Genomic DNA, 13,194 nt, shown 5'->3' on the forward strand with positions numbered 1-13,194 from the left:
AATTGGCATTTGCTAGAGAACACTAAGATTGGTAGATTTGACATTGGCTCCCTGTGCTCTTCATGGATGAGAGCAGGTTCACACTGAACACAGATGACAAATGTGACAGAGTCTGGATACGCCATGGAGAACGTTTTGCTGCCTGCTACATCCTACAGTATGACCGGTATGGCAGTGGCTCATGGAGGCATTTCTTTGGAGAGTCGCACAGCCCTCTATATGCTTGGCAGAGGTAGCCTGACTACCATTAGACACCGGGATGAGATGTTCAGACCCATTGTGAGACTATATGCAGGTGTAGTGAGCCCTGGGTTCCTTCTGATGCATGACTTGTCTGATGCATGACAAGTGGCTGAAGTGAGTCAGCAGTTCCTGCAGGAAAAAGGCATTGATGCTATGGACTGGCCAGCCCCCTCCCCAGACCTGAATCCAATCGAGCATATTTGGTTCATCATTTTTCATTCTATCCACCAATGTCACGTTACACCACAGACTGTCCAGGAGTTAACTGATGCTTTATTCCAGGTCTAGGAAGAGATTCCTCAGGAGAACACCTACTGCCTCATCAGGAGCATGCCCAGGTGTTGTAGGACGGTCATACAGGCACGTGGAGGCCACACACACTACTGAGCATCATTTTCTTGTCTTTAGGCATTTCCACTGAAGTTGGATCAGCTTGTAATTTGATAGTCAACTTTGATTTTTAGTATTATTCCAAATCCAGACCTCCATGTGATATTAATTTTGATTTACATTTACACTGATCATTTTTATTTTTTATTGTTCTCATCAGATTCCACCATGTAATGAATACAGATTTGCAGCTAGAATATTTCACACAGTGATATCTAGGATGTGGTATTTTATGCACGTACAGTTGTAGTTCCCGCTATGCTTACATAACATCAGTCCCCAATGTTACAGCTCCCGGTCATAGACTGAATACACGCCAGTATGAATACAGGGTTGGCCACTTATATGGATACACCTAAATACAATGGGAATGGTTGGTGATATCAACTTCCTGTTTGTGGCACATTAGTATATGGGAGGGGGTAAATTTTTCAAGATGGGTTGTGACCGTGGTGGCCATTTTGAAGTCGGACATTTTGGATCCAACTTTATTTTTTCCAATGGGAAGAGGGTCATGTGACACATCAAACTTACTGAGAATTTCACAAGAAAAACAATGGTGTGCTTGGGTTTAATGTAACTTTATTCTTTCATGAGTTATTTACAAGTTTATGACCCCTTATAAAATGTGTTCAAAGTGCTGCCCATTGTGTCGGATTGTCAATGCAACCCTCTTTACCCACTCTTGACACACTGATAGCAACACCGCAGAAGAAATGTTAGCACAGGCTTCCAGTATCCATTGTTTCAGATGCTGGTGTCATCTGAAGGCAATTGTCTATGCTGTGAAGATACGAGATGTGCAGCATCTGAAACAACGGATACTGGAAGCCTGTGCTAGCATTTCTTCTGCGGTGTTGCTATCAGTGTGTCAAAAGTGGGAGAAGAGGGTTGAATTAACAATCCAACACAATGGGCAGCATTTTGAAAACATTTTATAAGTGGTCATATACAGTACTTGTAAATAACTCATGAAAGAATAAAGTTAACTAAGCACACCATTGTTTTTCTTGTGAAATTCTCAATAAGTTTGATGTGTCACATGACCATTTTCCCATTGGAAAAAATAAAGTTGGATCCAAAATGGCTGACTTCAAAATGGCCGCAATGGTCACCACCCATCTTGAAAAGTTTTCCCCCTCCGATATACTAATGTGTCACGAACAGGAAGTTGATAACAACCATTCCCATTTTATTTAGGTGTATCCATATAAATAGCCCACCCTGTACTTCACACAAAGCACCATTCTTACGCTATATATATATATATATATATGTGTTGTATGTAATCTATTCTGCATTATGTCTATTTATCAGTACTAAAGTGTCAGATATTCACACCTGGTACCAGCGATGTTGGCGAGAGGTCTCCCAGGGTTCGCATGACATTTCCTGCAGTGTTCACATGGCATAACAATCAGCGGTCACTAGTGGGCTGCAGTTCCGACACTTCCTTTGGACATCCGAGATATGAAGGTGTCCATTAGCGACCGCTGATTATTATGCCTTGTGAACACTGCAGCCAATGTCACGCGAGCCTCAGCAGACATGGCGCCAACATCGCTGGAATGGCACTGGTAAGGGAGGGGAGTATATACTATTTTTATTTTACAGTGAGAAATACAGTATTTAAGAAGGGATTGTCTGAGCAGAAGACAACACTATGTAGTTTTGATAGACTATCATACTTTATAGCATTGACAATGGTTGTTATGATACTTCTAAGACTCACCTTTTCTTAGCATTGCAGAATGTGCATTTGTTGGGATAGGTGACAGCATCAGATCCACAGACTGGTGTATAGTCAAAAGTACAAAACTCTCCAATTCCTTCACATTCATCCTGAACTGGCTGATATACAAGAGAAAATAAGTGAGATGTAATGAGATGTAAAACTCCGATGGCCTCAAAATGTAAAAACTTGGAAAGGAAAAGATATAGGGAACCTGTACCAACAATAGTCTTGAGCAAGCAGATGTAGTTTAGGCTAGGGAAGTCTAAAGCATTTTGAAAGGTCCTTATTGGGCTACGGTCCAATAATGAATATTTAGTAAGTTTTTGATGCTATAGATTTTCAGAAGCATTTCTGCGCCTATTAGGTAAATTAGGTTACCCGCATGGTTTTCATTGTGTTCTTATTTAGTTTTTGACGCTGCGGATTTTGTCTCTTCTTGGTATGTTATGTTTTAAATAAAGCTGCGTTGTTTGTGATACAGCCTGTTGTTTGGCCTCAACTAAACTTTGTAGGTACAGTCTTTTGTGGATTACATGTGCACTAAAACTCATATGATTTTTTTAACTGCAGATTATCCGCATCTAATGCAAGTCTACGGGGAAAATACGCACATAAACTCAGCAAACACTCAGGAAAAATTGACATTTTGGTGGCTTCAAACATCCACTACGGGTCAGTATATGCAGCGTAGAGAAGGAGAGTGGGCATGAGATGTGGATAAATCCCATCCACTCGGCTGGAACTGTAAGAATATGTTTTTGGTGCAAAAATATGCAGTGTCAAATGAATAACCAAATGGGTATCTGCTGTTCTTCGCTTCTCTCCGCCAGTGCTGTCCCCCACTTCCTGACTGACGGTGGAGAGCAGATGTGACTTTATGCAACAGAGCCTCTGTTTCCACTGTAAATAAAGTAGCGGGAGAGGCATCAGCAAGAGTTAAAGAGTAGTCAAAGACAGCAAGCACACTGCTATGTCTTGTGTGATCCTCATTTGCACGTGATTAAAAGTCACATTTTGGGAAAATATTATAGTGGATGACATTGTAATAGGTATCTTTTATAATGTGCCTTAAAGGGGTTGTCCGGTCTAAAATGGAAATTGCACACCACAATGGCAAATGAGGGAGTTGGTGGGGGGGGGGGGGAATGTTTTTTTTTTTTTTTGGGTGGGGGGAGAATATGTTCTGAAACATTTATAAATATGACTGTATTTTCTTGCCACTCATTTAGTTGGGTTGTATGAGACACTTAGCTTCGCAAATTAGTATGCTGTAAATTATGACATTGGTATCAATACAAGTTTCTTGATTTAAAAAAATGGTAAACATTAAGGGCTTGTTCACACTATCCTTTTTTTGCTGCGGATTTTTCAGCTGCGGATTTGTAAAAACCGCAGTGCAAAACCGCGGTGGTTTTCACTGCGGTTTTTTGTGCGGTTTCTACTGCGGATTCCACTGCGGTTTTCCAACTGCACTTTCCTATTGGTGCAGGTGGAAAACCGCTGCGGAATCCGCAGAAAGAATTGACATGCTACTTCTTTTTTTCCGCAGAAAACCCACGCTGATTTTCAAGCGGAAAAACGCAAAGTGGGCACAGCGGTTTTTGTTTTCCATAGGGTAACATTGTACTGTACCCTGCATGGAAAACGGCTGCGGATCCGCAGCTGCAAATCCGCTGCGGATCCGCAGCAAAAACCGCAAAGTGTGAACATAGCCTAAAAAGTACCTAAGTAAAACGACCAATATAAAAGTTTAAATTCTCTCACATTTCGCACAATGCAAATTGCAAAATCTGAACAATAACAAAAATATCGAATTTGTAATTTTCGAAATAAATAAAATATAAAAATATTTATCCCATTCAAGTGGATCCGAAATAGAAAAAAAGAATCAAAATGGCAGAATAACTGTTAATTTATGTCAGGTCATCTGATAAAAAATGGATTAAAAACAGATCAAAAGTTATATGAACCCTAAAATTATATCAATAAAACTAACATTTGAGAGAAAAGGGCCCTTTCTGTACACTGAAAAAGTCTTAGATCTTTGAGTGTAACTCATGAAAAATTGGAGCAAAAACAAAAGTGTAGAGTGCATATTTTTGCTCAGTGTATACAGTACAGACCAAAAGTTTGGACACACCTTCTCATTTAAAGATTTTTCTGTATTTTCGTGACTATGAAAATTGTACGTTCACACTGAAGGCATCAAAACTATGAATTAACACTACCGCTTGAAGCTCATCAAGAGAATGCCAAGAGTGTGCAAAGCAGTCATCAAAGCAAAAGGTGGCTACTTTTTCACACTATTTTGTTAACTATATAATTCCATGTGTTAATTCATAGTTTTGATGCCCTCAGTGTGAAAGTACAATTTTCATAGTCATGAAAATACAGAAAATAAATGAGAGGGTGTGTCCAAACTTTTGGTCTGTACTATATATATATATATATATATATATATATATATATATATATATATATATATATATATATATATAAAAATATATATACATACATACAGTATATATATATGTGTATATATATATATATATATATATATATATATATATATATATATATATATATATATATATATATACACACATATATAGTGGGTACGGAAAGTATTCAGACCCCCCTTAAATTTTTCACTCTTTGCTTCGTTGCAGCCATTTGGTAATTTCAAAAATTCATTTTTTTTTCACATTAATGTACACTCTACGCCCCATTTTGACTGGAAAAAAACAGAAATGTAGAAATTTTTGCAAATTTATATAAAAATAAAACTGAAATATCACATGGTCATAAGTATTCAGACCCTTTGCTCAGACACTCATATTTAAGTCACTTGCTGTCCATTTCCTTGTGATCTCCTTGAGATGGTTCTACTCCTTCATTGGAGTCCAGCTGTGTTTAATTAAACTGATAGGACTTGATTTGTAAAGGCACGCACCTGTCTATATAAGACCTCACAGCTCACAGTGCATGTGAGACCAAATGAGAACCTTGAGGTCAAAGGAAGTGGCCAAGTAGCTCAGAGACAGAATTGTGGCAAGGCACAGATCTGGCCAAGGTTACAAAAGAATTTCTGCTGTACTCAAGGCTCCTAAGAGCACAGTGGCCTCCAAAATTGTTAAATGGAAGAAATTTGGGACCACCAGAAGTCTTCCTAGACCTGGCCGTCCAGCCAAACTGAGCAATCGTGAGAGAAGAGCCTTGGTGAGAGAGGTAAAGAAGAACCCCAAGATCACTGTGGCTGAGCTCCAGAGATGCAGTAGGGAGATGGGAGAAAGTTCCACAAAGTCAATTATCACTGCAGTCGGCCACCAGTCAGGCCTTTATGGCAGAGTGGCCAGAAGGAAGCCTCTCCTCAGTGCAAGACAAACGAAAGTCTGCATAGATTTTGCTTAAAAAACACATGAAGGACTCCCACACTATGAAAAATAAGATTCTCTGGTCTGATGAGATGAAGATAGACCTTTTTGGTGATAATTCTAAGTGGTATGTGTGGAGAAAACCAGGCACTGCTCATCAACTGCCCAATACAATCTCAACTGTGAAACATGGTGGTGGTAGCATCATGCTATGGGGGTGTTTTTCACCCCCAGGGACAGGATGACTGGTTGTCATTGAAGGAAACATGAATGCAGCCAAGTACGGAGATATCCTGGATGAAAACCTCTTTCAGAGTGCACTGGACCTCAGACTTGGCCGAAGGTTTGCCTTCCAGCAAGACAATGACTTTAAGCACACAGCTAAAATAAACAAAGGAGTGGCTTCAGAACAATTCTGTGACCATTCTTGACTGGCCCAGCCAGAGCCCTGACCTAAACCCAATTGAGCATCTCTGGAGAGACCTGAAAATGGCTGTCCACCAACATTCACCATCCAACCTGATGGAACTGGAAAGGATCTGAAAAGAAGAATGGCAGAGGATCCCCAAATCCAGGTGTGAAAAACTTGTTGCATCATTCCCAAGAAGACTCATGGCTAGTGTTGAGCGATACCTTCCGATATTTGAAAGTATCGGTATCGGATAGTATCGGCCGATACCCGAAAAATATTGGATATCGCCGATACCAATACCCGATACCAATACAAGTCAATGGGACTCAAGTATCGGAAGGTATCCTGGATGGTTCCCAGGGTCTGAAGGAGAGGAAACTCTCCTTCAGGCCCTGGGATCCATATTCATGTAAAAAATAAAGAATTCAAATAAAAAATATGGATATACTCACCCCTCCAGCGGCCCCTGGACCTTACCGATTGTAACCGGCAGCCTCCGTTCCTAAGAATGAGCAGTTTAGGACCTTCGATGACGTCGCGGCTTGTGATTGGTCGCGTGCCGCTCATGTGACCGCTCACGCGACCAATCACAAGCCGCGACGTCATCGAGGGTCCTAAACTCCTCATTCTTAGGAACGGAGGCTGCCGGTTAGAATCGGTAAGGTCCAGGGGCCACCGGACGGGTGAGTATATCCATATTTTTTATTTTAATTCTTTATTTTTTACATGAATATGGATCCCAGGGCCTGAAGGAGAGTCTCCTCTCCTCCAGACCCTGGGAACCATACACTGGGAACTTCCGATTCCGATACCACAAAAGTATCGGAACTCGGTATCGGAATGCTCAACACTACTCATGGCTGTACTAGCTCAAAAGGGTGCTTCTACTCAATACTGAGCAAAGGGTCTTAATATTTATCACTGTGATATTTCAGTTTTTCCTTTTTAATATTTGCAAAAATGACTACATTTCTGTTTTTTTTTCAGTCAAGATGGGGTGCAGAGTGTACGTTAATGAGAAGAAATTAACTTTTTTGAATTGACCAAATGGCTGCAATGTAACAAAGAGTGGAAAATTTAAAGGGGTCTGAATACTTTCCACACCCACTAAGTATATATTATATTCTAAAGAAACTTAGTATCACCACAACCTTTCTGACTCCTAGAACAAAGTTACCAGGTCACTAAGAGATCATAAAAACAAACCTATAAATGAGGTGGAATTGCTGCTCCTTTTTTCCCCTTCCACCTTTTTGAAATGTTTTCTCACTTTCAGTTTATCATTTAGTAATAAGAATGGTGTTAATCATAACTGCAACTCATCCCTCATAAAACTAGCACTCGACAGCTACATTCAGCGACAATACTTAATAAAGCTCTGTTTACAATAAAGCTCTGTTTGGCTCTGATCTCATCATTATTTTCCATCTGTTTTCCTTCAAAAATTGTGTAAGTGTACCTAGAAGAATTGACACTTTGATGCGACATTGAAGGCAAAGGGAGGTCACATCATGCCAAATATTATTTTGATTTAATATTTCTATTTTGTTCATTCACTTTGCTCATTGTTAATTGACAAAAAACTTGACATTTCTATTTTTTTAAAGCATTTTTGACCCACACATGCCTTAAACTCCAGTATATGTCTGCGGAAGAATAAAAATGTATGGCACTAGGACAAGGGGGAGGAAAAAACAAAAGCTAAACAGAAATTCGCATTCCTTAAGAGGTAAAACACTAAAACCCAATTTCCACAGCATTAGGGGAATAAAACATTCTAATATTTAAATTAGACAGTCTTAAAATTCACACTGGATCATAAATGTTGGCATCTTTATACTGTTTACTCCAACTTTACAATATGTATTAGTAGGCTTAATTTAAGACTGAAATTTGCACAAAAATGTCAACCCCACATACAATACATCAAAATAGTTCTAAAGGTAGGTGCCTATGACTGTTTTCTCTCCATCTGAAAAAAACTGTCCGATTATTCTGATCAGACTGTGATGAGAGTTTAATCAGAGGGGCACCAGTTTTTCTCGGAGCTGTAGAGGGAAAAAAAAGTTTCTCTACCCCATTCTCACAGTCAGTGAAACTTGGACTGTAACTCTGATGTCATCCGAGTGCAATCCGTTTTTTTTTTCACAGACCCATAGACTTGCATTGTCGATTTTGATCTGACAATATGTGCACAATCCCACAGAATATCATGGGTAAAACGACAGATATCACTTGTCCGATATAATCGATAGTGTGCACAAGCCCTAAGATCTATTAATTGCACTAAATTGCATAACCTCATGAATAACACTAAAGAGGTGACAGCATTATAGCAAGTCATTTTGGATTATCTACGTCACAAGCTCTGTAATTTACAGTCTGTAAAGTGAATGACATGTATGACATGATTAGTCAGTGGTAACTATAAAATGCAACGGTCTTAAATGGTTATTCTCAAAATCCCAAGTTATCCCCTATCAAATCCAATACCAGAGTTCTGGAACCCCGAGAACCAAGATCTGCAGCCCTATCTTGAATGGAGCAAAGGTGCTGAAGCCCCACTACATTCATTGTTTGTGGGACTGCAGGAGAAAGCCAAGCACTGTACTTGCTATTTACAGCAGGTCCATTTACAATGAATGGAGCAGAGACTAAGGGTACTGTCACACAGTACCATTTTGATCGCTACGACGGCACGATCCGTGACGTCGCAGCGATCGTATGAATATCGCTCCAGCGTCGTAGACTGCGGTCACACGTTGCAATCACGGCGCTGGAGCGATGCCGAAGTCCCCGGTAACCAGGGTAAACATCGGGTAACTAAGCGCAGGGCCGCGCTTAGTAACCCGATGTTTACCGTGGTTACCAGCGTAAACGTAAAAAAAAAAAACAGTACATACTTACATTCCGGTGTCTGTCCCCGGCGTTCTGCTTCTCTCCACTGTGTAAGCGCCATAGCCGGAAAGCACAGCGGTGACGTCAGACGTCACCGCTGTGCTCGCTTTCCGGCTGGCCGGCGCTCACACAGTGGAGAGAAGCTGAGACGCTGGAGGACAGACACCGGAATGTAAGTATGTACTGTTTGTTTTTTTACGTTTACGCTGGTAACCACGGTAAACATCGGGTTACTAAGCGCGGCCCTGCGCTTAGTTACCCGATGTTTACCCTGGTTACAAGCGAACACATCGCTGGATCGCTGTCACACACAACGATCCAGCGATGTCAGCGGGTGATCAAGCGACGAAAGAAAGTTCCACACGATCTGCTACGACGTACGATTCTCAGCAGGATCCCTGATCGCTGCTGCGTGTCAGACACTGCGATATCGTAACGATATCGCTAGAACGTCACGAATCGTACCGTCGTAGCGATCAAAATGGTACTGTGTGACAGTACCCTAAGCATCCGATCCATTCAAGACAGAGCTGCAGAGTGCTAAGATTGCTGGGGGATCCCAGAAACCAGACCTCCAGCCAACAGCAAGTTTCCTCCTATACTATGGATAGGGGAGAATTTGTGATTTTCAGAATAAACTTTTAACACATATTGTGTACAATAGAAAATACTAATAGAAAATACAGTATATATAAAAATATAAACCTTTGGTAGGCATTCTCCTTCGGATGCAAGCAGTAGGCCAGATTTACTGCAAATAAAAACAGGAAAATTGTGTAAGTATTTACATTAGTGTAAAATGCTGCAATGGTTTATCTGTGTGGTAAATGCATTACTTTGTTGAAACTGCAGTCACTATTTATTTGGACACTCTATATGTTATTCATAGGAACATAGCTTGCAACTATTTTGAAGACTTTGCAGTCTGTGAATGTACAATGTGTCACAGTCCGTTATATTCTGAAGTTGTCACTTGAGCAACTCACAACTCTGAAGTCTCCTTACTTCACAGTTGCTGGGGGGGAGATGTGTGGTCCTCCTTGAATGGCAGCTCAGGTCAGGAGCTCCGTCCTGCTATAACAAATGAATGGTCTGCAAGGGTTTGTTTGTTCTGAGACTACATTCAGATACATATTGGGAAACAGGGCCATTGAACAAGCAGTCAGAGAAGTGAAAGCAGTGATTAGAAATTGTGCTCTGGAATCTGCCATAGCTCGAGCCCTGGAGGACTGTGATTATCCAGGGCTGATAATAGCAACTCAGACAGGATCTGAGAGAGAAAGGCGAGAAGGTGCTCATATGACTGCTCTATAAAAATTAACGGACTTTGAAAGCTGGCTGGGATCTTAGAAGTTAACTCAGCTGTAGGGGCTAATCTCCTTGGAAACAAGCTGAACTCTATGTAAGAAAAAAATATCACGCAGGAGAATAATAGCATTAGTGATGAGCGAGTGTACTCATTGCTCGGGTGACCTCCGAGTATTTGTTAGTGTTCGGAGATTTTGGGTATGTGCACACGCTGTGGACTGGTCTGCGGATTTTTCCGCACTGATTTTGATAAATCCGCTGGGCAAAAACACTGCGTTTTTCCTGCGGATTTACCGCGGTTTTTGTGCTGATTCTACTACGGTTTTACACCTGCGGTTTTTTAATATGGAGCAGGTGTCAAACCGCTGCGGATTCCGCACAAAGAATTGACATGCTGCGGAAAAAAAAACCGCAGCGTTTCCGCGCGTTTTTTTCCGCAGCATGTGCACAGCGGTTTTTGTTTTCTATAGGTTAACATTGTACTGTACACCGCATGGAAAACTGCTGCGGTTCCGCAGCGTCAAAAACACTGTGGATCCGCAGCAAAAACTGCAACGTGTGCACATGGCCTTAGTTTTCATTAAGTTTTCATTGCCTCAGCTGAATGATTTACAGCTATTAGCCAGGCTGAGTACATGTGGGGGTTGCCTGGTTGCTAATCCCCACATGTAATCAAGCTGGCTAATAGCTGTAAATCATGCAGCTGAGGCAATGAAAACTTAATATCCGAGCAGTCATAAATACTCGGAGACCACCCGAGCATTCTCGGGAAAACCCGAGCAACGAGTACACTCGCTCATCACTAAACAGCACATAAAAAAGCAAGTCAGTCAAAAATCTGCTGATTTTCCAGCTGTCTAACTAAATAAAGCAATATAATATTATAAGAATAGCTCTTTAAATGAATCCGAGCTATCTTCTATAATGAGCATTAGGACCTATTCATACATGCATATGAAAATAAATATCAATTAAGAATGCTCAATAAAAATAACGGGAACACTTGAACAACACAATGTAACTCCAAGTCAGTCACACTTCTGTGAAAGTAACCTGTCCAGTTATGAAGCAATTCCAACTGTGAATCAATTTCTCCTGCTGTTGTGCAAATGGAACAGAAATGATAGGCAATTAGCAAGACAACCCCTATAAAGGAGTGGTTCTGCAGGTGTGAACACAGACCATTTCTCTGTTCTGAACTTTTTTGGCTGTTGTTTTGGTTACTTTTGCATTTTGTAATTGCTCTCACCCCTAGAGGGACAGTAGCATGAGGAGGTGTCTACAACCTACAGAACTTGCTCAGGTAGTGCAGCTCATCAATGATGGCACGTCAATGCGAGCTGTAGCAAGAAGGGTAGCTGTGTCTGTTAGCACAGTGTCCAGAGCATGCAGCAGATACCAGAAGACAGTCTAGTACACCAAGAGATATGGAGGGTGCTGTAGGAGGGCAACAACCCAGCAGCAGGATCACTACCTCTTCCTTTGTGCAAGGAGGAACAGGAGGAGCAGTGCCAGACCCATAGAAAATGACCTCCAGCAGGCCACTAACATCCATGTGTCTGCTCAAACTGTCAGAAACAGACTCCATGATAGTGGCATGAGTGCCGATGTCCTAAGGTAGGTGTTGTGCTTACAGCCCAACACTGTGCAGAGCAATTGGCATTTGCTAGAGAACACTAAGATTTGTAGATTTGACATTGGCTCCCTGTGCTGTTCATGGATGAGAGCAGGTTCACACATTCTGCTGCCTGCTGCATCCTACAGTATGACCGGTATGGCAGTGGGTCATGGAGACATTTCTTTGGAGAGTCGCACAGCCCTCCATATGCTTGGCAGAGGTACCCTGACTGCCATTAGATACCGGGATGAGATCTTCAGACCCATTGTGAGACTATGTGGAGGTGTAGTGAGACCTGGGTTCCTTTTGATGCATGACAATGCTAGGCCTCATGTGGCTGAAGTGAGTCAGCAGTTCCTGCAGGAAAAAGGCTATGGACTGGCCTACCCATTTCCCAAACCTGAATCCAATCGAGCACATTTGGTTCATCATTTTTCGTTCTAGCCACAAACAACAAGTTACAACACAGACTGTTCAGGAGTTGACTGACGCTTTAATTCAGGTTTAGGAAGAGATCCCTCAGGAGAACATCTACTGCCACATTAGGAGCATGCCCAGGTGTTGTAGGAAGGTCATACAGGCACATGGATTCCACACACAATACTGAGCATCATTTCCTTGCCTTTAGGCATTTCCACTGAAGTTGGATTAGCTTGCAATTTGATTGTCCACTTTGATTTTGAGTATTATTCCAAATTCAGACCTATATGTGATCCGTTGTTTCAGATGCTGGGGTCATCTAATGGCAATCTATGTTGTGAAAATACGAGATGTGCAGCATCTGAAACAGATACTGGAAGCCTGTGCTAGCATTTCTTCTGCGGTGTTGCTATCAGTGTGCTAAGAGTGGGAGAAGAGGGTTGCATTAACTATCCAATACAATGGGCAGCACTTTGAACACATTTTGTAAGTGGTCATATACTTGTAAATAACTCATGAAAGAATAAAGTTAACTAAGCACACCATTGTTCTTCTTGTGAAATTCTCAATAAGTTTGATGTGTCACATGACCCTTTTCCCATTGGAAAAATAAAGTTGGATTCAAAATGGCTGACTTCAAAATGGCCGCCAAGGTCACCACCCATCTTGAAAAGTTTTCCCCCTCCCATATACTAATGTGCCACAAACAGGAAGTTGATATCACCAACCATTTCCATTTTACTTAGGTGTATCCATATAAATGGCCCACCCTGTACTTCAAACAAAGCACGATTTT

At 41.3% G+C, this 13,194-nt stretch overlaps 1 protein-coding gene across 3 annotated transcripts in view; it reads right to left on the reverse strand.

The window, feature by feature from the left end:
* LOC143776387 (ovomucoid-like) overlaps positions 1-13,194 on the reverse strand; it is an 88,505-nt gene that overhangs the window by 67,985 nt on the left and 7,326 nt on the right. For all 3 annotated transcript variants that reach the window (XM_077265731.1, XM_077265730.1, XM_077265729.1), the window contains exons 6-7: positions 9,758-9,803; positions 2,366-2,484 (exon numbers count right to left, since the gene is read on the reverse strand). In XM_077265731.1, the coding sequence (XP_077121846.1) occupies positions 2,366-2,484; positions 9,758-9,803 (165 nt within the window). The remainder of the gene's footprint in view (positions 1-2,365; positions 2,485-9,757; positions 9,804-13,194) is intronic.

The sequence above is a fragment of the Ranitomeya variabilis genome, chromosome 5, assembly GCF_051348905.1.
Source record: "Ranitomeya variabilis isolate aRanVar5 chromosome 5, aRanVar5.hap1, whole genome shotgun sequence".
NCBI classification, from domain to species: domain Eukaryota; kingdom Metazoa; phylum Chordata; class Amphibia; order Anura; family Dendrobatidae; genus Ranitomeya; species Ranitomeya variabilis.